This window comes from Dermacentor variabilis, chromosome 1 (genome assembly GCF_050947875.1).
Source record: "Dermacentor variabilis isolate Ectoservices chromosome 1, ASM5094787v1, whole genome shotgun sequence".
NCBI classification, from domain to species: Eukaryota; Metazoa; Arthropoda; class Arachnida; order Ixodida; family Ixodidae; genus Dermacentor; species Dermacentor variabilis.
Window position 1 is genome coordinate 185,751,811 of NC_134568.1, and position 25,263 is coordinate 185,777,073.

General features: G+C 47.6%; 1 protein-coding gene across 1 annotated transcript; it reads right to left on the reverse strand.

Annotated features, from left to right (window-relative positions):
* Positions 1-23: 23 nt before the first annotated feature.
* On the reverse strand, positions 24-25,255 carry SmB (small ribonucleoprotein particle protein SmB). The gene is made up of 5 exons (XM_075700996.1): positions 25,127-25,255; positions 24,707-24,973; positions 15,585-15,690; positions 6,573-6,875; positions 24-94 (listed from the first exon to the last, which is right to left on the reverse strand). The coding sequence occupies exons 1-5, from the start codon at positions 25,127-25,129 to the stop codon at positions 54-56; spliced, it is 720 nt and encodes a 239-aa protein (XP_075557111.1). The 5' UTR covers positions 25,130-25,255; the 3' UTR covers positions 24-53.
* Positions 25,256-25,263: the final 8 nt, after the last annotated feature.

Sequence of the window (25,263 nt, forward strand, 5' to 3'; positions counted from 1 at the left end):
GGAAAGTAATGAATATATACATCTCACATCGAGAACAGAGCAAACCTCTGCCTTTACTGCCTTGGTGGTGGTCTCATGCCAGGAGGAGGAGGGCCTGCAAGTGAATTTTGACACCATGACTGACTTGGCATGAACAGGTTGCATGAGCAGTGAAATTTCTGAAGTAGATATAAATGCCTCAAAAATTATTCAAGTGCCACATGCAGCTGATTTGCTGTCTCAAGCAGCATTTAATGGTAGCAGACTGCACTATTTTCACAGTTCAAGAATCACACAATATTTCAGAATAATCTTTAAGGATCGTGAAGGTCAAAAACTGTGCAGAAAGAAGCTAGGTTTGAACACCTACTTTAACTGAGCAATATTCAGGTTCTTAGCTAGCATGGTCTTACAACACCTAAGCCTCCATTATTGCCTTCAGTGTCTTCACAAAAATATCTGCAGACAATAAGCATTTTCTGGAGTTTGGACTTCTCTGTGTATGTCTTATTTCATCAGTCATTGCTTGTCCAATGCACTGTGGTTCACTTGTCATGACTAAGTAGCCCAAATTTCAATTTTAGTGATTAATATCTTCCAACATCTCAAGAACAAAGTCATTGCTACATAAGTCAGCATTTCATACATTTTTGTGATCCCCAAGTATCCGCTGAATCACTCTTGCCTGTCACACCACCAAGTCTGTTTCCCCTCATTATTATGTGTGTGCGAATACCAAATAGTAGATTTTTGAATCAAGCCAAGAAAAGAATGAATATCAAATCAAATATCAGAAAATTTAACACAAGATGTATAGTGCACGTTACTCTTACTAATGGGAACACCAAATTAGTATGCCAGCACCAATATATTAGTGCATATACAACGGTCTGGAAAATATTTTTTATTGATAGAATCTCTGTCAAATAGAATAAAGTGCTTTTTTCTCCCTTTGAAGCTAAGAAATAGTGATGTTATATCTACTAAATAAGAATGAGGTTCTCAGTTTATAGTGGGCCTGCATTTTGTGGCAATCTTTTATTGCATATTAAGTTTTGCTTTCCAGTTTTCCTAAAAGTATAGAATGGCTATCCCATCTTTACAGCAGGTGGCTTATCGTAAGGCCAACCTTCGCGAAAAACAAAAGCGTGGACTGCACATGATTTGACTTGACCACCACTCTCGCTTAGTGATTGCTGGTTCTTTGCAGGTCGACGGCGCCGGTTAAAAACAGGTGCCGTACTGGTGCCGCTCCATTGTCAGGTTTATCAAGTACCCCTTCATTTAAAAAAAAAAGAGCAAGAGGTATGGGGCTTTGCGTGCCAAAACCACTATCGGATTACGAGGCACACCGTAGTGGGGGACTTTGGATTCATCTTGACCACTACGGTTTCTTTAATGTGACCTCAAATCTAAGTACATGGCTGTTTTAACATTTCACCCCCATCGAAATGTAGCTGCTGTGGCTGGGATTTGATCCCGCAACCTCATGCTTAGCAATGCAACAGCAAATCCACTAAGCAACCACAGCGGGTTGTCCACAAAATCATGACCTGATGCTTTCCAGAAGGTTACCTGCAAATACGCACATCTTCCCCACCATTATGAGAGTCTCAAGTCAAAAGAACCTTCATACAACGTACCAGTGGTACAACTAGAGAAAGTGCGGGATGTTTTGCAGAACATGATTCTCGTGTTGCTTCAATGTTCAAGACTGATGCGACAGCAGCTATGAGGCACCATTCCCGGGACGTCAGATTTTCAAGTATGCTTTGTTCCTAGATGTTTACAGAAACTGTCGGTAGCAGCTTTAGTAGATGACGCACATCGTGCTTGCTATATGCTATACCATTAATTCAGGATGTTAGTACCTAATCTTTAGGTATAGACATCGTGAATCACCTCAAGGGGTTCAAAGCATGTGCTCACTTGAGGGCTTCTCTTAGCAGATTTCTTGCTTGTGAGCTTCTTTTAATTGGCCCAATATAGCTCGGGCATTGGCACAAAGACCTTAAAACATTCTCTTTTTGAATGCACAGCTGCAGTGTTTATCAGCAGCATGTATCAAGCAGGTGGCATGTTATGGAGACATAGCTCTCCCCTGGCCACTCATCACTCATCCACTCATCAGTTGTTAGCGAGTAGCACAGCATCTCCTTCTCAAATTGGTTCTGCAACTCGTGCATTGGCGTGCATTCGCGGGCGGTTTCGGCTGCTTTCACTCTCAAAACTGATGGCTATCTCGTTACTAATCGCTCACAGGGCGTCTGCCTGTTTCTCACTCGTTTAGTGCTCACAGAGGTGCGCATAGGAAGGATGCCACTGTGCATGCATTTCCTTTTCTTTTTTCGGAAAACTAATTCTTTCTGGTTGGCGATAAGACGAACATTAGCAGAAGTTTGTCGCACGTTTTGCTTTTTTGACGGGCACACAACCACAGTTTTCTTGAGTGCACTCACCTACGCAGTTCAATTACACTATGGATGTAAATATTAGTGTAAGAGCAGAAACATTTGAGACTTGCTCCAGATTCCAGATGCTCGTCGCAAAGAGTCCCCGGACGATTGCCGAGGTCATACAGCTTTGTCAACAGCACGACGAGCTGCGCAAGCAGCGTGCGTCAACACGCGCTGCTCAGCAGAACACCGCGGATCTATCTCCATTGTATTTCGGCCGCGACGCTGCTGACATCTCTGTTTTAATGTCAGAGATAAAGCAGTTCATCCGTCAGGAAGTTGCATGCCAACTCTCTCTGGCGAATAGCACACCTGAGCCGTCGACAACCTTGGCTCCTTCACTTCGTCACGTCATTCAGACGCAAGTTGCCACGGCGCTACCATCTGCCCCTCCTCCGCAGCCTGCAGCTGGACCGCTAACTTACGCTGACGTTGTCGCCCCGCCTTGCGCCCCTCTGGCTCCTGATGCCTACCGGGCCACCAGCACCTTCGTGTCCGATTGCCGTCCCTTACTCGGCCGCTGGAGCCCCTGTCGTCAACCCATGGCGTACACCTGATAACCGGCCAATATGCTATTACTGCCATTTTCCGGGCCACATAGCACGATTGTGCCGCCGCCGCAGCCACAGTTTACATTACAGTGGGGGCGCCTCAAGCTACAGGCCTGCTCGACTTCCGCGTCAGGGCCCATCTAACCTTCCTCCGGACTCGTCCTACAGTCGCCACCCCTTCAATTCACGCCGGTCGCCGATCCATTTCCCCGATGGTTCGCCGACCTAGCCCAGCCCGAGAGGGAAACTAACAGTCGCAGTGCCTACCCTCTGCTGGGCATCGACGATGCCTTGGACAGTCTGCACAGAGCGGAATTCTTTTCGTTGCTGGGTCTGCGCTCTGGGTACTGGCAAGTGCCAATGGCAGAAGCCCATCGCCAAAAGACAGCCTTTGTAACACCTGATGGGCTATATAAATTTACCGTCATGTCGTTCGGCCTCTGCAACGCGCCAGCCACTTTCGAGCGCATGATGGACACCATTCTTCGAGGGCTGAAGTGGAAAACGTGCCTCTGTTATTTAGATGACATTGTGGGTCTTTGCGTCGCACCTCAGCCGCCTCGAGCAAGTCCTTGCATGCCTCTCCACTGCAGAAATGCTACTTCGGCACTTGTACGCTTACTATTCTTGGCCACGAAGTATCAAAAGACGGTATCCTCCCGGACCCCACGAAACTTAGCGCCGTATCCGAGTTTCCTAAACCAACCACCATGAAAGAGCTTCACAGCTTCATCGGCCTGTGCTCATATTTCCACCGCTTCGTCCGTAACTTTGCCTCTATCATTGCCCCCTTGACGCAGCTTCTCACCGGAAGTTCTGACCTGTCAGCCTGGTCCCCGGCGTGCGACGACGCATTCCAAGAACTGCAACGCGTTCTCACCTCTCCTTCAGTACTTCGATCCCTCTGCTTCAACTGAGATACATACAGACGTTAGCGGTGTCGGGATCGGCGCTGTTCTTGCACAATGCAAGGATGGCTTAGAAGAGTACGTCATCGCGTATGCCAGCCGCACCCTCACCAAAGCCGAGGCGAACTACTCAGTTACTGAGAAGGAATGTCTGGCCGTCATTTGGGCTATCGGAAAATTTCACCCTTATGTGTACGGGCGTCCATTTGACATCGTGACCGACCATCATGCCCTATGCTGGTTATCTTCACTAAAAGATCCAACTGGTCGGCTCGCCTGTTGGGCATTGCACCTACAAGAGTACGACATCCGCATTGTTTATCGCTCAGGCCTAAAGCATTCAGACATTTCAGACATGCCATCAGAGCAGCGCAAGGACCCATGGATCTATTCGCTTATTGACTTCCTGTCTAGAGTGAGTCGCCTGCGCCGACCTCTCGGACGCTCCGTCGTCAAGCCACGCACTTGCTCATTCAAGATAACTTGCTGTACCGCCGCAACTACAATTCGAGCAGCCACAAGTGGTTGCTTGTTATACCCCGACATCTGCGCCAAACACATGCCTAATATACAGGTCATCCTAAACAGCATCCCTGTTACTAGAGTGGACAGGCTCCGAGTGCTTGGGCTTACACATTCAAAGCAATCAGCTGAACACACATACCCTACATACACTCCACACCATAGGTGATCACAACCTGCATCTTCTAGGGCGAGTCTCCAATAAACATGGCGGATTAAAAGAGGCCGAACTTCTCTGCTTGGTCCAGGCCTTCGTCAACAGTAAGATTACATTTGCAACATCTACATTTTCTTAAATCAGAATCAGATAAGATTGACACTCTTTTACGCAAGATATATAAATTTGACCTGGGTATCCCCATACGGACCTCCATTAAAAGGCTCATGCTTACTGACACCTTCAACACACTTACTGAATTCACAGAAGCCCATCTCGCATTCCAGTGTAGCAGAATTTCTAACACCGCAACAGGTCAACACATTCTACGAACTCTTTCTATCACTTTGGCACCCATCATCAAGACTAAATACACCATTCCGCATGACATACTTGAGAACCTCCTACATCCCCCTACTTCCTAAAAACATGTGCCCTGTTCACCGCAAACAGCGCAGGAGGCAGCGAGCAAAGGCTCTCCAAAAACAATTCTTCACCTCAAAAGACATGCTCTAAGGTGATGCCGCCGAATATGGGAACAGAAATCATTATGCAATATCAGTCATTAACTCTCATGGCCAGGTCGCTGCGGCCACCTCATTCCTGGCTGTTCCTCGGGGATGGAGGCGGCCATAGCATTGGCCCTCACAAACCCAAATTTATCAGTTATCGTTAGCGGCTCCAAAACAGCCATACATAACTTTGGAGCAGGCAAGGTCTCCAAGCCAACCTTTTTCCTCCTCCTGGCCCATCCTTTCCGTCAAACTGTAGCATTAATCTGTACTCCCGCACATGCGGGCCTTGCTGGAAACAAGGCGGCTCATGGCATGCCAGTGCCCGAGGAATTACAGTCCGGGCACAGGCATCAGATGTGTCGGACCTTGCTACGGAAGAGGCGCCGTTTACAGCTCCAGGATCGGCTTATTACCTACAACGATATCTGCACACACAACCAATTAGACAGTTTAACCTTTCAGTCACTCATGCGCAAATACCTGCACAGGTATGAACTTCTGTGGCGACAGCTGCAGACTCACAGCTTTCCCTCCCCTTACCTCTTCCACCGCATTCTTCCCTCCATGTACCTTTCTCTCTATTGTAAATTCTGCGTCTCCCAAAGCAGCTCGAGGCCCAACCTTCAGAAGGCCATTCTGGAGTGGGCTGAGAGGTTAGAGGAGGCCTACTTCAAGTAGTTCCTCCCTCCACCCTCTATCCCGTTACCTCCTTCACTTTAGGGAGGGATGAATAAAGTTTTTCATTCATTCATTCGATTGCAATCATGTGCCCGTTTAACAACAGTGTTATGAAAATGCTCCAGGGGCATAATCAGGGTACATCCGTTTATGACTACTTGGCTAACTGCACCCTTAGCAATGATCAAATTCACCCCCTAGCTATGACCTAAAAAGCCGAGTATCAGGAGTACTCAGAAGTTTCTTGCATAATCGTACTGAAGGTGTTGCCACACAGGACATGCATGTCGCTGACGTCATTATTTCTCTCTCTACAAAGTGTAAGAAGAGGGAGGGTATTCTGTAAGAATCCATCTAGTAGACTGTCCATTTCCGCCGCTGCCGACTGCATGCAGCTGTACGAGCTAGGAGGAGACGAGCGGCCATAGCCAATCAGCTCAGCAGCGGCCGAAATGGACAGTCCACTAGGTGGACTCATACAGCATACCCTCCCTGCATTACACTGCCGCCTGGCAGGATGCACAAGTAGAGCAATATGGCAGATCACTGGAAATAAATCTTTTCTGTGCCACATGACATCTCAGTTATAATCACAACTATGAAGCTAGGCAATAAAACATATTGAATGCCCCATCAGCCTTGTTGTAGTAATATTCAGGTTTACCACAATGACTGTGCACATTAAGGGCTGAAGTTTTTCAGAGTAACTCTTCATCTGTAATGGGTGCCGCTATTGCGGTACCAGAAGGTCAAATATGGTGTAAAAATAAGACCAGACTACAAAAAGTTCCCTTGTGCAAACTCACCTGCCCGCATCAAGCCTGGAGGAGGAGGGCCACGCATGCCCGGGGGAGGTGGCCCCATGGGAGGCCGGCCAGCCATAGGTATCCCACCTGGCGGTGGTGGAGGCATGCCCCGCCCCATCATGCCAGGAGGTCCGCCCATCATGCCAGGAGGCCCTCGCATGCCTATGGCAGCAGGCGGGCGCACTTGTGGAGGGGCAGACACGCCCACAGCTCCTGGTGGCAGGGGAGCACCACCGCGCCCTGCTTGAGGGGCCATCACTTGGGCTGAAGGCCCACCAACACCACGCACAGGACCCTGGAGACCTAGTGAAAGCAACACAAATTGCATATTTAGTAGAAACACTGCAAGGTAGACTACTGGTGTCATGTTTGTGCCCGATGAACAAGTTGCACTATCGAAAACGAAACATGGCACCTAACGCACCCTTCTCAAGGAAATTTGAAAAGCAACAGCCCTATGGAAAATATGGGGGGGGGGGGGGGGGGGAGAAGTTATGGTATAAGGTCAGGAGGGAATAACATGACAGTGCAGCATCCCTCCACTTCTATGCAATAGATGAGTGCATTATTAGGCATTGAGAGTAATGAATGAATGAATGTATGGTGTTTATTGGTGCAAGGGCCAGGTATGGCCAAAGAGCGTCAGGTCCGTGGTGATGAGTTCGCAATGTAGTTACGAGTTCTACGAGGTTGATGTGACATGACTGTAAAGGGGCCTTAAACATAATCGCTCTAGAGTACGTAAAATCTACCTGTAATAAGATTATGTCGATGACAAATGACATTCTATGTGCAATAATATCCATCATGAAAGAATGATGCAATATAGAAAATATGTTAGATGGTAAAATTACCTGGAGCACTACTGCCTCACCAGAGCCCTTGAAACACAAGGGCCTAGAGGCATGTGCTATACGAAACAGCTATCACAGCGGGCATCCTCTGAAGGGGAGACACTACGAATGTGTGGGGCTAATAAGATGTGATACAACATATTTCAGGAAACCTAGGACTGCGTTGGTGTCAAAGAGCGGTTCTGGGCCGAGTACCACTACAGGATGAAGGGGGATGTGCTGCCTGTATGCTAGGGAAAAACGTTTCTTTCAGACTCCGCTTTCTGACACTCCAGGACAGTAGGCTAGTGTGTGTGTGTGTGTGTGTGTGTGTGTGTGTGTGTGTGTGTGTGCGTATATATATATATATATATATATATATATATATATAATAGTATGTAGTAGACTGTTCTTATTCCAAATTATCTGATTAATCCTCTGTGATAGATCAGAATTGCTTGGGCCCAGCCCATATTGGCCGGGCCTCGGCCATTTTGACCTATTACGGAAGGCTAATGACTGATTTGGAATAAAAACAGATTGCAAAAGTATTATGTTATACCAACCGAGAATTTGGTGTTTGGGGGAAATTATGTTTTGCACCATAAAAACCTGCGTATAATACGAGATTTTTGTCCTATTAGTAGCGTCTCAAATTTTCACCTCGTACTATATGCGGATCCGTAGAGAAATTTCAGTCAGAAGTTTGGGCTAGAAGTTTTGCTTTCGTTATTACTGCATGGCTACTGGTTGGTTTCTTTATTGTTGAGTGCGCACCTTGGCAGCACACATGCAAACCACGCTTCGCAAAGTGCATATTTTTTATTCCACATTGAAGGACCAAGATGTCCGGACCACAAAATCAGCACTCGGCTGCTTTCAACAGAAAGGTTATTTTAGCCGCACACAACATCGGCAACAGTGCCGTTTGGAGGCAGTTTGGCATCAACGAGGGATTCATTCGCGGATGGCGTCGACAGAAGGAAGCCCTTTCTGCATGCAGCGGAACGCGAAGAAGCTTTCGCGGCCCAAAAGAGTGGGGCATTCCCGGAAATCGAACTTACCCTCACGGAGTTTGTACACCAACAGCGAGCCGCGCATCTAGCTGTGAGCATGGAGCTTATGCAGGCAAAAGCTACGGAGCTTGTGAGAGAAAAAGGGTTACCGAGCTCTGCCTTCAAAGCGAGCAAGCACTGGATTTATCGCAACATGTGCTGTACTGGATTTTCCTTATGCCGCCGAACTTCGATTTCACAAAAGCTGCCCGAATCCTTCGAAGAGCTGCTTGTGGGTGGCTTTCCAGCGCCACGTTATCTAAGTGCAAGAAGTTCCAGCTAGGGCAAATCGGTAATGCTGACCAAACGCCGGTTTATGTGGACATGCCATCGCCCCTCACCGTGCACGAAAAGGGCTCTAAACAAGTTCATGTCCAGTCCACTGGCAACGAGAAAATGCGGGTTACCGTCATGTTGTCATGCACGGCAGACGGACGCAAGCTCCCACCCTATGTCGTTTTCAATTGCAAGACAGTGCCTTAAGGTGAGGAGCTGCCAACAAATGTGGTTGTGAGATGCCATGAGAAAGGCTGGATGAACGAGAATCTTGTGTTCGACTGGATAAAGTCTATCTGGTGTAGGTGGCCCGGCGCACTGTTGTCGTTCCCGTCCATCCTTGTGCTGGACGCATTTTGTTTCCATTTGGCCGACTCAGTGAAGAGGCTGTTGCGCGAATCCAGCACTGAACTTGTCGTTATATCAGGTGGGATGTCGCCTCAGCTGCAGCCTTTAGATGTTTGCATGAACAAGTTGTTCAAGGACGTGGTCAAGCAGTGTTACGCAGATTGGATGCGCTCAGGTGAGCCTGCAGTGACGCCGACCGGGCAGCTGAAGCGGGCTTCGCCAGGCACGCTACGCAAGTGGATTGTGCATGCATGGGCCAGCATACCAGAGGACCTTGTGCATTGCGCATTCAAAAAATGCGGAATCTCGAACGCGCTCCATGGCACAGAGGATGAGTACCTCTAGGAAGATATGTCCGACAAGGAACTATCTGAAGAGAGCGCAGCTGAAGAAGACAGCGATTGAAGGGCGGAGTGCAATTTAAATAAACAAAAAATGGATAAAACTTCTTTTTTTCCATTTCACGTACCAAAAATTTCCCCTCGTACTATATGGGGGTTCATATCAATGCGAGTTTTTACGGTAAATGTTTTTGTAACCGTACGCCATAGCACACCTCAGTACTATTCCCCAAGACTATAGTCGGATACAACTTTAGAAAAAAGGGGAGGCACCGCCCAGGCGACCGAAGCGCGACAGCCGATTGCCTCCGCGACTAAAATAATCCCGCTAAAAAAATCGTGCTTCTGAAATGCGCAATTCTCGGTATAAACAAAGACTTTTGTATTTTGATGACTAGTTTATTAGAGCTCTCATGTGCTACAGCACATGCCGGATCGCGACAAAAAAATAACCCCGTGCCTTCCACAACGCTGCCCGTCGTCTGCTCTTTAGCTTCATTGCAAGTGACAAAAATAGAAAGAGCAGCTCTGCATGGCTTTTGCGCTTGTTTACATGTACACGGCACATTTACTACTCCTTTTCTGAGCTTAAAATGAATCAGTTGCTATTGAACAAGTACTTATATAAAACAATGCATTTATCGCAACAATTACAAACCTGGGGCAAGAATACTCGAGGCAGGTAAGGTACAAAAATGCTTCATTCATCGTTTTAAATAAATACTCTTGGTGTTAAACAGCATAAAATTTATATTTTTTGGTTTTGTGTTTTCACAAATTTTTGCCTTCTCTTCCTTTCTTTTTTTTTTTTTTTGCGAGCCTGCAATCTTGCCAGTTCGCGCAAAGCATTTCGTGCGAGTTTTCCGACATGGAGCCCAGCGAGGTGACATCGGAATGCTACCTTTTGTTGCCGAACGAGCCTTGTGTCGCCTCGATGTCCACACCACCAAAGAATTTCGACAAGAACAAGAGTGGCCACATCCTGAACAGCGATTCACGCAACATGATCCTCCACTGCTACATGTATTGGTGTAACAGGGAGCCTGAGCACAGCGTGGAGGCCTCGATCAAGTTTGTCGCCGAGATGCTCGATGTCAGCGAAAGCAGTGTTCAAGGTGAGGAGGGAGGACAAAGCGTCGCATATTTCGGGTGGCAAACTGTCAACGCCCTCGCGAAAGCGCCCACAAAATGTGGAGAAAAGAAGACGCAGCACAAAGTATGACAGCTTCACGTTGTGTGCGCTGAGGTCATGTTTGCACAATTTCTTTCGCCGCAATGAGATACCGACGATCGAGAAGATAACGAGTTCTCGAAGCGTATGGATCTCCCATCACTGAAGTGGTGTACTGTGCGTCGTCTGCTTGTCGAGATCGGATTCAAGCACGAGAAGAGGAGCCGCAATTCGCTGCTTATCGACTGGGATGACATTGCTGAATGGCGGAATCGCTACCTTCGTGACATGGAGCGCTACCAGGCGGAAGACCGAAAGATCTTTTTCCTGGACGAGACATGGGTGACGCCGGGACACACTCAGTCGATCGTGTGGACAGACACCATGGTGCAGAAGCGCCGACGCCTATATGCTCAAGCAAATGGCCTGTCGACAGGTCTGAAACAACCTTCTGGGAAAGGTCAGCGCCTGATTGTGACACACATCGCCAGCAAGGATGGCTTCGTCGACGGGTGCTTAGATATATTCCAGGGCCAAAAAACGGGCGACTACCACGAAGAAATGGACGGCAATCGCTTCGAGGGATGGTTTAATGACGTTCTGCAGAAGTTGCCTGCTGGTAGCGTCATTGTTTTGGACAATGCACCTTACCATTCCCGGCGAGAAGAGAAATTAGCGACGACAGCTTGGAAGAAGGAAAAAATACAGGAGTGGCTCAAAAGCAAAAACGTCACTTACAGCGAAAGGATGGTTAAAAAGCAGCTGCTTGAATTCGTAGCATCTGTAAAGCCACGCTTTCTGAGCTACATTGTAGACAATGCAGTTGAAAAGGCCGGTTGCATTGTACTCGGGCTCCCACCATACCACTGCGAATTTAATCCTTTGAGCTCGTGTCGGCAAAGGTGAAAAATGGCATCGCTGCGGACAACAGAGATTTCAAGCTGTCCACGGTCGAAGACGTCTTGAGGGAAAAAATCAAGCATGTAACGGCGGAAGACTGGAGGAAGAACATTCACCACGCGATGGATCTGGAGGCAAAGTTCAGGCTTGCTACGTCAGGGAGTGACCGCATCCAACCCATCATCATCCAACTGGGTGAAGATGACAGTGAAGAAAGCGACTCCGACTGCGAGCTGTCATTGAGCCACTCGTTGAAGCATAACAGCTTCTTATTAACGAAAGAACAGCCCTTATTAGGGCTATCCAAATTTTGCCGGTGGGTTCGCAGCAGCCAAACATTCTCCCGTGACCTCTCAAATAAGCCGTTCATTTGGTGACATATTCCTTTTAATGGAAGCTCAATTCTCAAAAAGCAACGTCCTGCACAGATCGTGCTCAATATAAGTATTGGCATGGAAACGTGCTGAAATGCCGGAAAATCTGAATGCAAATACAATTATTAACCCTGAATAAATATCTGGGGCCCAAAATGCTCGTTCGGGCAGCCACTATCCAGCTTCAGACGAAAAAGCAGTAGTCAATGTGAAATTGACAGCCACTCCTAGCAGCCTGCACGCCAAAGCACATTCATGTGTTTGCATTGTTTATTTTGGTTATCTGGCCAAGGCAAGTAATGTGAATAAGAGAACAATTATCAAGCGTCATTAGCTTAGTGAGGCCCAAAATACTCATTCGGGTAGCCATACATAGCAGTAGTCGAGGGCACGCTTGAAAGGCACCATTCGCAGTCTGCACGTCATATCACAGTCATGCCGCAGCCATTGCTGTATTTGTTTATCTGACCGAGCGAGTAACACGAATGTAAGCACAATTTTTTCACTCTGAATAGCTCTGCTAACATTGTTTGTACTAAAAATGCTGAGTAAAGTTGAATGTGCTTTATTGAGGCAATTATTTAATTCACAAGCCATCGGCATAGCGATCGACGGCCAGGTTCAGACAATGACAATGGTGAAGTAATAAATGGTGAAAGCTGCAAAAGCTCTCAGTGCACTGCTTTGCTGGGCTCCATTAACTGAAAAAAGTGCTTGTAACGATGAAAGCGTCAGACAGGAAATGACACACCACTGCACAATGTTATTCATGTTGAAAATTTTTACCATCGTATGTGATGGGCAGCGAAACTGTCTGTTTACTAAGAATGAAAGCATGAAAAATGCACCAGCATAGCAAGGTGTTTCAGAATATGCAGCCTTTCATGTGCACTTCTGGCGAGTTGCCACATGCACTGATGCATAAACATGAACAGAGGTAAGGGGCAAAGTTACTGTGCAACCCACATGACGCTTTTAAGAAAATGTATCTGTCAACCTTTCTGTTTTCATAGGCAATCAAAATTTGTTTTGAGCAAGTTGGTTAATCACATTGCGGCAACAATAGAAGAAGCGAGGGCAGAAAACACAGTGAGTAGGCAGATTGAGAAGACGAGGTAGACCAGTGAGAAAGGTTTTAATAATATGGAAGAGGCCAGCCCTGCAGTCTACAGGAGTTAGTGCTTTGAATGAGATTGGTTAATGAAAATGTGTAAAAACAGTTTGCTAGAAGAAAACTAGCAAAAACAAATGCTAACATAAAATAAAAGGACAGAAATAAGTAAGCGCAAACACGCATGGAAGCAGGCACGTATTCACACACAAGTGCGAAATCTAAGAACATCTCAAATATAAAGAAATGTGGGAAATAAAGATTAGACAAACGCAAGAAAACATACACACATTTACAAACAGACGTGGGTAGAGGTATATTATAGGAGCAGGTTCACAAGCTGCTGTGCCTACCTTCTCGTATGCTTTTTTTACCGGTCTCTTGACACTGTCTTGGGAATTTTTAATAGCAACATATCATAAGGATCGAAAAGCAGCGCGAACCTGTATTGTGGGAAACCATATCGAGCGTTGGCAACACAACTTATGCGTGACTGTGCCACAGCGCGCATTCTACAGCTTGCGCGCACGGTGAGCACTGGTGGAAAGCAATCAATCGATGGTGCTACACAATGCTCAAACACTGCCGTTAGACGCTCGGCTATCTCACTGCTGACAACGATCGTTCACACTAAGTTGATGGCGACAAATCTTTGCGTTGGAGGCTTCTTTTGCAAATATTTTCTGTTGAGACGCTCGTAGGTTTGTTTCATGCACGCACGCTTTTCTCATTTCTCCTGAGAATGGTTTTGCTCCATCACTTCACCCCGTCCGACAAGAAATGCAGTGACAGTACACGAACACACCCGCCGCTGACAGTAGGCACCAGACTTTGGCAAACTTTTCTCGTCGTAACATCACTCGGAGCGAAAAAAAAAAAAAAAAAAACATGGGACAAACACGCAGGATGTGTGTTTGCAGCGGTCGCCGCGAGATCCTGTTTTCAGGCAAAGCGTAGCGCAGCGCCAGCTATGCTCGCTACAATGTTTCTTCGCCAGATCACGGCTTAGAATAAACACACGCGGCACAAATGCGGCATCGTAAGCTCCCAGTAATATTTCCGGCATGATAGACAATTACAAACAGTTTGGGAATTCACTGTGACGAGGGGTTGACGCACACAGCTGACGCGACTTGGCCCAGTTCGAAGCCCAGGCGGCCATCTTCTCCGACGGCGGGGTCACCGGCCGTCCAGCCCATGACGTCGGTCCAGAGCAAGGAGGTTAAAGAAAAACTGCTGGAGTGGAAACTATGCCCCAAAGGTGAAGCCGCACAGGAGGGGCACGATAGAACTACAAATAAAAATGACGAAGCGCTCTTCGCACACTTCCCATGAGTTAATCAACCTCCTCGATTTATCATCGCCTGTTTTACCCGACATACTTATCTACGTGTACCTCTGTATTACTGGTTTTAGAGTGTAATCTGAATACTTTGGCATATTGTATTGGGGAGAACGTCATCAATATTCAGAAGAAATTACTATTTTTGTTGGGAACAACCAGCTTTTGTTTTTTAATTAGCCTAGCATAACAATAACAGAGCCAAATCACTTCATCTGTAAGCAAACATCACCCAATAAGGCTCTATTTCAGGTGAAGGAGGGGCAAGCATCGGCTTCACCTTTCCTGTTATGAAGCTACAGGAGCTTCCACTTCATCAGTTTTCCTTTAACCTCCTTGGTCCAGAGTGCGCGCCGATTGGTGGACGCACGTGTGCATCCGCCTCGGAGGAGTAAACGCCCCCTTTTTTCTGAAGTTGTATCCTACTATAGATAAGTTGTCAAGCACTACAGCAAGAACACCACCCATCTGCAGAGGCCTTACAGATGGAATGACTTCATGCTGCAATTGCATAAGAGGTATTCATATCAGATCACCCATCAGGCCCATGTACTATGTCATCTGTGGCAGACACAGGCTTCGGTTTTTATTTGCCTCTAATGGCATAACCTAGTGTTCAATGTAGGCTTAAGCTACGTGCATAAGCAAAGGAACAGAAAGCAGAGAGCTATAGATGAAGGATTTAACTGTTGCTACAGTAGAAAGGCACATTCCAGCATAGTGGCAACAGATGGCACCATTATTCTGTTGCATCTGTGGTGTCATTACCATCCATCATCATCATGAGTTAAAATCACCGGCACAGATCCTCGTAGCGTAGCTCATGAGCCACTAACAAGAATGTTCTCGCTCTTGGCCAAGCTGGATGCCACAGCCGTCCCACCCAGCTGCTCACCTTTCGATCCCCCCAAATAAATGAGAAGGTGGTGACCTGCCCCATCACAGCCATCCTTACACATCAAAATTGAGATTTTTGAGTGGCATAGCCACAGACACACACTCCAGCTTTACTGTACACTTTAAAGGCAAGTTATGCTCACAAATTTGGTATTAAATTGAACTGACTGCAAAATGCTACGTCTGAACTAAATGTGAACTGAAATCAAACAGACCACCAGTGACACCACCACAAAGGATGCGTACTAACACTTTCACTAGCAGTGCTAACAAATCAACATCAAGAGTGGAAAGCTTCTTTAGCCACCTAGCCATGCACTTCCTTCGAAGCCAAACATCCATATGATACAGGTGTTTTGCATACCAGCGGGTGCAGCTCCAACAGGTGCCGCTGGAATACCTCTTCCAGCAGCGCGTCCAATGCCAGGGCCAGGGGCAGCACCAGGAATAGGCACACGCGGCAGACCCTCCTGCATACAAACAGTAGCTGCCATCTACAAGGCATTCACTCCCTGCACACATGACAGCCACAGCCGCCACTTTGAGGTTTTTTCGCCTTTGCAGAATGCAGGTAGCTAAAGCTATTGCTATGGCCAGCACATAAAAAATGCAGCTGAACCTAACGTACCTTGCGTAAAGTAGAGAGCTGTACAAACCGAAATCGGCTTCACGAGGCTTTTTATACGTCTCTAGCCCAGGTGAAAATATTTAACTGGAATGCAACTGGTTCCAACTGGCATTGACTGGGACCAACTGGGATGCAACTGGTTCCAGTTACAAGCTAACTGGACAGCAACTGGTTCCAGTTGGGATCCAACTGGAACCATCACCAGTTGTACTCGAAGCAAATGGTTCCATTTAAATTCCAACAGGAACTTTGACCAATTGTATAGTAGCAACTGGTAGTAGTTGGGATCTAAGTAATATCTTGACAAGTACTCGTACAACTGATAACATAAAAAAGTTGAGTGAAGTGATATTATGCTGCAACGAGTGCGACATTAGAGATGGGTTTTATCCGACACAAGATTGATTTATATGGATAACTGAATCATGCAGGATCCTGTTGCGCAAATGCGGAGCACATTGCCTTGACACGTACATATGCTTTAGTTGTCCAATGAGGCACTGATTCGTCTCATGACGTTACCGCTGCGTGCCTGACCGATACCGCGGTGTTAAGGTAATGTTGCACGAAGTTTGTTCTGCTAATGCCGTCTAGCTAAGCGCTAGTGAGCTTTATGGCATTTGATGGAAACAACTGGTGTTTGCAGCACAGCGATTACTTCCCTACAACAAAAAATGAAAGAAAATGGTCTGCAGTGCATAGAGCTACATAATGCACGCTTACTATATAGAGAACTACGTGTCCATGGCTAGTCTAGGACACTCTACCACACGGTGTAAGAACCATAACAACTGCCATTTTGTTAAAGAAAAAAACATTGGTTGCGTATCTTTTCATGATCGGCTCAAATAATAATATAACAAATTTAAATTATGTCAAATAAAAGTAAAATACAAGTAAAATATAATTGTTACCTCACATAAACAGCGTAATTTTAATTGACAGCGAGAAACTACATCACAAATACGAAACTGTAGAAACGTGACGGCGTAGTTCGGCAGCCATATTAGAGTGTTTTAGTTGAGCATCCTTACAGTACACTTTGCTCAGAGTTGCCCCGCTAAGCCAAAGCGGAGTAGCGGGCCATTTTCGCGTTTTAGTTTTATGTTTAGTGTGTAGTGGACCTTTTTGTAGTTGCAGCACCCCCTGGCCAAATTTAGGGTTATGAAAGAAAATAAAAACACCTATTCAGAACTTTTATGCAGTAAAACGTGCGTGTGTATTGTGTGTGTATGTATATATATTTATATATATTATAAAGGAGGTTTATTGGGGTTCGTAGCGACCGCCGGTTCTACGATGCACCGAGCACAGTCCCCGAGCTCAAGCCTCTGCTGCGCGCTTGATGCTGCCAATGCTGCTGACTCTATGCGCACGTTCGTCATCTTCCTTACAATGGCCCCGCGGAAATAAAGGAGCCATCTTGGCGACTTAGTTTTCTGGAAGGACGGTAGAATTGTGATACAGCTTGAGACGCTGAACATGAACGACTTCGTGGTTACGACGTCGCATGTCGGACGGCGGCGTTAGCGGCTCAACCAGGTAATTAACGGGCGATGTTCTCTCGAGAACGCGGTATGGGCCGTCGTATTTCGGAAGGAGTTTTGAAGCGAGCCCAGGCGTGCGGTGTGGCACTAACAACCAGATGAGAGCGCCCGGGAGAAAAGTGGGAGTCGAGTTTTGGGCATCATGAACGGCTTTTTGGCGGTTCTGGTCGTCCGAGGTGAATCGGCGGGCAAGCTGGCGACATTCCTCTGCTGTCTGGCGGCTTCCGAGATCGGCAGGCATTCGGATGGGTCTGGCCGGTAGGGCAGAATGGTGTCGATGGTGTGCGAAGGATGACGGCCGTAAAGAAGGTAAAATGGTGAGAATCCAGTAGCGGCCTCAGTCGCGGTGTTGTAGGCGTAGGTGACAAACGGAAGAACTAGGTCCCAATTAGAGTGATCAGGTGAGACATACATGGCGAGCATGTCATCAAGAGTTCGATTAAAGCGTTCCGTGGTACCGTTAGTCTGTGGGTGATAAGCAGTGCATTTACGATGAACAATAGCGCATTCAGCAAGCAGTTGTTCGATGACTTCAGATAAGAAGGCTCGGCCTCTATCGCTTAAAAGTTCACGTGGACCTCCATGACAAAGGAGAAAACGACGAAGTAGGAAATTGGCGACCTCCTGCGCTGTAGCATTTGGTAGAGCAGCAGTCTCCGAATAATGGGTTAAGTGGTCTACCGCAACGATTATCCACCTGTTGCGGGCAGGAGTCAACGGAAGTGGCCTGTAGAGATCTATGCCCACGCGATCAAAGGGTCGGGATGGGCATTGTAAAGGCTGGAGTTCACCGGCGGAGTTGTGCGGTGGCGCTTTCCGGCGTTGGCACTCATGACAAGAGCGGACGAACTTTCGAACGAAATTATACATTCCCTGCCAGTAATAGCGGTGTCGAAGTCTTTCGTAGGTCTTGAAGACTCCCGCATGGACAAACTGAGGGTCGACGTGGAACGAGGAGCAGAGCTCTGATCGCAAGATTCTCGGAATGAGGAGTAACCAGGTGCGTCCCTGTGGGGCATAGTTGCGTCGATATAGTAGCTGGTCACGAATCGCAAAATGAGGCACTTGGCGCCGAAGTGTATGTGACGCTGGAACTTTCTATGTATCCGAGAGAAGGTCGAGCAGAGATGCAGTCCAGGGATCATTACGCTGTGCAGCAGTGATAGTGTCAACGTCCAGAGAGGATAATGTGCACTCGCAGGGGGAGTCGTTACTGGCCTTCGGGGGAAGCGGTGATCGGGATAGCGCGTCAGCGTCGGGAGTGCTTTTGCCCGGAACGGTACACCACGCGGATGTCGTATTCTTCGATTCGCAATGCCTAGCGGGCAAGGCGGCCCGATGGATCTTTGAGCGTCGACAGCCAACATAAGGCGTGGTGGTCGGTCACTACGTCAAAAGATCGGCCGTATAAATGTGGGCCAAACTTGCCAAGCGCCCACACAAGGGCCAAACACTCCTTTTCTGTAATGCTGTAATTGGTCTCCGCCTTGGTTAACGTGCGACTCACGTATGCGACGACGTATTCTGGGTGGCCAGGTTGACGCTGTGCCAACACAGCGCCAAAGCCTACACTGCTCGCATCGGTATGGATTTCGGTTGGCGCCTGTGGGTCAAAATGGCGAAGAATGGGTGGCGTCGTGAGAAGACGGCGCAAGGTTGTGAAGGCGTCATCACACTCTGGAGACCATGATGAGAGATCTCTAGCGCCACCAAGGAGCTGCGTGAGAGGCGATATAATTGACGCAAAGTTTCGATCGAATCGCCGGAAGTAAGAGCAGGGCCCGAAAAAACTGCGTAGCTCTTTCATAGTAGTAGGTTTTGGGAACGCAGTAACAGCACGTAGCTTCTCGGGATCCTGGCGAATGACCTCCTTTGACACGACATGGCCTAAAATTGTTAGCTGACGAACAGCAAATCGACACTTCTTCAAGTTAAGTTGCAACCCGGCGTTGGTCAAGCAAGTGAGTACGTGCTGGAGGCGGAGCAGGTGTGTTGGGAAATCAGGGGCGAACACCACAATGTCGTCAGGATAGCAAAGACATATTTTCCATTTGAGGCCACGCAGAACATTATCCATCATTCTTTCGAACGTAGTAGGTGCGTTGCAAAGTCCGAAAGGCATGACGGTGAATTCATACAAGCCTTCTGGTGTAACAAAGGCAGTTTTCGGGCGATCGGCCTCTGCCATCGGAACCTGCTAGTAGCCTGACCGCAAATCCAGCGAAGAAAGGAACTCGGCTCCCTGCAAACAGTCCAGAGCTTCATCGATGCGTGGTAATGGGTAGACGTCCTTCAGCGTGATCTTGTTCAACCGTCGAAAGCCAACACAGAAGCGGATGGAACCGTCTTTCTTTGTGACGAGGGCCACGGGACAGGCCCATGGGCTTTAGGAAGGTTGAATGATGCCTCGACGGAGCATGTCATCGAACTGGTCTGCAATGACGAGACATTCCGTAGTGGACATGCGATATGGTCTTTGTCGCAGGGGTGAGTGAGTGCCAGTGTTGATGCACGGCCAAGACAGGTTTGCGCAATGTCGAAAGAAAGGCGGAAGTGCTGAAGGATTGCAACAAGTTGAGATAGCTGCGAAGGCGTCAGATCTTCGGCGATGAATGGGCTGAACACACCAGTCGATGAGTCTGGTATGGAGAGGGCACGCAGTTCATGGGCAGCAGTAGAAGACACTTCGCCGAGGACGGAGACAATTCGTGTTGAGTCGACCGACTCAACGTAACCAAGGCATTCGCGGCGGAGCAGTGATAGCGGCGATGAAAGATGATTGTAAATGGGCATCGTGCTCACACCGGCGGCAAGGTCAAGAGCTGCAAAGGGCAAAGGAAGTGCTTTTCGGGTAACAAAGTGATGAGAGGGCATGAAGAAGACCGCCCCATCGGATATGGCACTTCAGAAGACTGGTACGAATGCTGAAGAGCACGGGGGGATACAGGTGTCTTCTTTGACGACAATTTTAGCGGCAGGATGAGCATCGACCGAGGCCAGGTAACCATGGTGGAAAAGTTCAATCTCAGCCCGAGCGCAATTGGTGATGGCATTGTGACGTGAGAGAAAATCCCATCCTAGAATAACGACGTGGGAGCACGATGAAAGAACTACGAATTCAATCGTGTACAAAACGTCCTGTATGATCACACGGGCAGTACAAGCAGCGGTAGGGCGAATGGGTTGAGCACTCGCCGTTCGGAGCGACAATCCAGACAGAGACGTCGTCACTTTACGAAGCGAACAGCAAAACCTGGCATCCATAACTGAAAGAGCGGCACCCGTATCAACTAAGGTGACTGTAGCGACATCTTCGATAAACACATCAATGACATTGGCAGGTAAAGGAGGAGGACTTCGGCATGTCGACACTTGCACAGTTCTTGCCTCAGGAACTGCGTCGTCCAGTTTCCCTCTTCGTTAGAGACGGGTCGTCAACGCATAGGGGAAAGCGATCGACGACGTGGGGAGGGTGACCAGAGGCGTTCGAAGCGAGGACGGCGATCAGTCTGGGAGCGAGCTGGTGATGGGTCGAAGGGTTCGTAAGGCGCATTTGCATCAGGCGGCACATAGGGCGCTCGGCGATCGTCATCGAACGCCAGCGATCGGCGGTGGCAGAATCTTGCGACATGACCGGGACAGCTACATGCGAAGCATATAGGGCGATTGTCCAGCGTACGCCACGGGTTAGTGACGGCAGTGGTGGTCCAGGGGAAGGGAGGGGGAGGACGGTGCACAGGCTGCTGGAAGCGACGCACGGGCACACTGCGAGGGGCCATTGCAGCAACTGTAGCATAAGTGACTGGTGTAGTCACGACATCCTGCTGGTGAACAGCCAGCAGCGCTTCCGCGACCTCTTCATGGATCACGTTACGGATATGAGACGGCAAAGTGCTGGCAGACTCCTGGGTGACGGACACCAGAGATAGCTGTCGTGCGACTTCTTCGCGGACGAAATCCTTGATTTGCGTTATCAGGGAGGCTTGTTCTGGGCCGGTGGTAAGGCTGCAGAGTGATGCCGCAGTTGGTGTGGCATGTCGCCTTGTCAGAGCTCGCTGCTTACGCAATTCATCATAGCTCTGGCACAAGCTGATGACGTCGCCAACAGTGCGCGGGTCCTTGGCCAGAAGCATTTGGAAAGAGTCATCGTCTATTCCCTTCATGACGTGCTTGATCTTTTCCGCTTCTGTCATGGCAGCGTTCACGCACCTGCACAAATCGAGAATGTCTTCTATATAGCTGGTGAATGCCTCACCCGTGTCCTGTGCGCGTGTACGCAAACGCTGCTCGGCTTGGAGTTTCCTGACGGCGGGTCGGTCAAATACTTCTGTAATCGACGTCTTGAGCGCCGACCACGTTCGGATATCCCTTTCATGATTTCTGAACCAGAGACTGGCCACGCCCGCGAGGTAGAATGATACGTAAGCCAGCTTGTCCGAGTCATTTCATTTGTTGTGAACACTCACCCGTTCGTAGGACGACAGCCACTCTTCAACGTCGTCGTCTGTTCCGCTGAAGATGGGAGGCTCCCGCTGGCGAACGGTGCCAGCGCAAGGGACGGGTGGCGATAGAAGAGTCTGCTGGTCGTCGTCCAGCATGGCAGAGGGTAGCGTCCGAGAACGGAGTTCCAGGATGGTAGAGTGGAACGTTACCCAGCACGGCTCCACCACTTATAAAGGAGGTTTATTGGGGTTCGTAGCGACCGCCGGTTCTACGATGCACCGAGCACAGTCCCCGAGCTCGAGCCTCTGCTGCGCGCTTGATGCTGCCGATGCTGCTGACTGCGCGCACGTTCGTCATCTTCCTTACAATATATATATATATATATATATATATATATATATATATATATATATATATATAACTTATTTGTCCATGAAGTATCTAGACATGCGCTTGTAAGGCGTTACCGGTCCATTTTATCGAATTGAAAATAAAGCGCCGTCTAGGGGAACGCCACGTGATAGCCAGCAAGCTTGCTTTCTGCAGCCAATCCAATCCTTTCTGATGCCAACGCTAGCCAAAGCGCTGCGTAGCATGCTCCGCTCGGGCAGCTTTTAAATGGACCGTGTTCGTCGCTCCACTAGCCCACTTATGCTCCGCTCAGCTGCTGAGCATAAACACGTTCAAATAAAACGCTCTTAACAGCAAGCTAGTCGAGCGAGGCATGGAGCGAGGCGTGCACAGTTGTGAAGATTTTTCAAGAGGAACCTGTGGTGTCATTGGTAACCTCATTTATGTAGTATTAGTGTTGGAAATTTTCACCTTTGGAACACGGCATGATTACAGGCCAACGGATGGCACCTGCTTTTAACACAGACTACGGGGCTTTGTGGACACATCGTGTGTGGATTGACGTGCACAGTTTTCCCTGGTCTTGATTCTGCCATTTGGAGGTGATTATATATTTAACTTAGTTATGTTTCGAGTGCAAGTGGTTCTTTATCACAAAGGTGTCAATACTGCAGCACAGTGTCATTGACTCAAGTGTTCTACTACCTGATCGACGTTTGTACACATCAATGTTTGTGAGTTTGGTGCTTGTTTTTGAGCCCCATTATAGTTTGAGTTAAACGCGTCATTTTACATCACTTGCCGAAGGTTCAAGCGTAATCGATGGTGCCCGCATTACTTCCAGAAAGTACTACACAATTGATGTCGCGCATACAATCTGATTACTTTAGGTTCGGCGGGAACATATATACACAACAAATAGAACCAATGATAACATTCGAGTAAGTTACAATCACGCAGGTGTGTCTTGCGCTGAGCGATATATTTAAGTTGCTAGCGGGTGAGTGCTGTTACCAAGAAAACCAGTGTCGTGCAAGACTTGTGCATTGAATAGCACATAGAAGTATACTAGCGGGCATCTGTAGCTCTGCCTAATGTGTAACAGAAACGCATACAGGGCGTGCTTGCACTGCAAGTGCATATTCCCAAACTTGTTCCGCATGGAGGCTATATTAAGGCAACAAAATTTAAAACAAAAGCTCTGGCGTAATAGAGCCATATGTACGCATAAAGATTACATGATGTACAAGAGCTACTAACATGAGACATCTCATACGTTACAAGTCTGAAATTTTTTTATTAGGAGAGATTAGAGCACAAACTCTGCTGATAGTGTTTGTGATGCAGAATTCAGACGCATGAGCTTCAGATAAAACATGATCTGAATTAAAAAGATTTCGGTGCAAGATTTTCGCTTCAGTCGTAAACATGACAATTATGGACATTTGTGTGTACATGCAGCTACGCCCACTGTTACAGGCACATTCAATCAAGTCGTGCTCATAATGAAACTTGTTCGCCACCTTCTTACGTAGGCATTCAAATTTGCACAAAACGTTGACCACATACAAGGACACATGAAATAGGATCTCAGACTTCTGAATACCTGACCAGAAAAACGTACCTTGCGAGGTTTTTGATATATAACACTACTATCTCAGTGGTCAGTTGTGTCGTGATCTACTCATACTAAAAGCCATAGTTAGTGCTAAGCAGGAGTTATTTGTCATTGCATACTCTTTATGCAGCCGATAGCTTCTGCTAAAGGGCAGTTTTGGCTTTACATCAGGTCACGCTGTATTATGTGTATCAAAACTACTGATACACCAGTATCTGTGTGATGTAGAAGTAGCATTGCCTGTATGAAGTAGTGATGGCTTTTTTACTGAATGGATATAAATATTTCTTTCAGATGGTGATGTGCAAGAGCTACGAAATGTGTAAACGTGTGCCAGGTCTTCAAGGGAGCATTCAAGATGTTTCATCGCTAAACACAAGCTGCAAGTGTTCTAATAAATGTCAAGTTTCAACACCAAGCTGCTTTGGCTGCATAAAGTTCACTGAACCGGCTGGTTCTTTGCGACATGCAATGGCAACCACAAAAAGCATTCAAGCTATGGCCAGCTTGAATCCCATTTGTATGTAAATGTTTACCTGTGGTTCCTGCTGGCCATGGTTCACTATTCCTATTGCACAACTGATGCCAGTTGCAATAGGAACTGTAACCTGTTCTGGTGTGGTCTGACCAACTGGAACCAGTTGCAATGGGGACCAACTGGGAATTGTTCCATAAACCAGTTGAACTGGAACCAGTTACATTCCCGGTTGCAAATTTTCACCTGGGGACCCCTATTCCTGCTACATTAACAGACGTGAACGCATTACTTAACGACATAATGCTGAACACCATCTAACGAAGAAAAAAAAAACGGAGAAAATGCATAGGCGAAACCGGCTTACGTGCACTTAAGCACAAGCAGAATACTGCGCAATGCATTTACACAGATCAAAACAAACCTCAGGTGGCGGAGGTCCCTCGACGGTCAATGACACAATATTCTCGCCTCGAAGCAGTACAAGGCCCAGAACTCGTTTCTCTTCACGATCTCCATGTCTGGCTTGGTTCTTTCCTTTAACTTTGCGAAATTCTTCGCAGTCGCCGAGGATGAGGTTCATATGTTTGTCGAACGCTTTGAACGTGCCAATGAAGATGCGGCTATCCTGAAGAATTACACGCATCCTGTAGTTGATGTGCTGTAACATCTTGTTGTTCTTGCTGATCGTCTAAAATGAATAGAAGCATAAGACATCAGCAGCATCCTCTGAAAAATTCAGGCGTCAGAATTCGCCGGCTACAGCAGCCGTTAACCAAACAGCAACAAAAATGGAGTTATAGGCAAACTTTCTGAAGATTCAGCAACGACAACTGCCACTTACCATTTTGATAGCTTTTTGAGTTCTCTTATGATTACACAGATATAAACTACACGGTCACTACGAGCGCGGCATCAGCTCTACGTAAATTCAACGCTTCCTCCGCCACTTTTGTTTAAACTCAGTGTTGGCAGCACTTC

Coding starts and splice junctions, on each gene's coding strand:
- SmB (XM_075700996.1), bottom strand. Junction 15,691..24,706: donor AGGGACCTCCGCCACCTGAG/GTTTGTTTTGAT, acceptor GTTTGTATGCAG/GAGGGTCTGCCGCGTGTGCC. Junction 95..6,572: donor TCCAGGCTTGATGCGGGCAG/GTGAGTTTGCAC, acceptor ATTCACTTGCAG/GCCCTCCTCCTCCTGGCATG.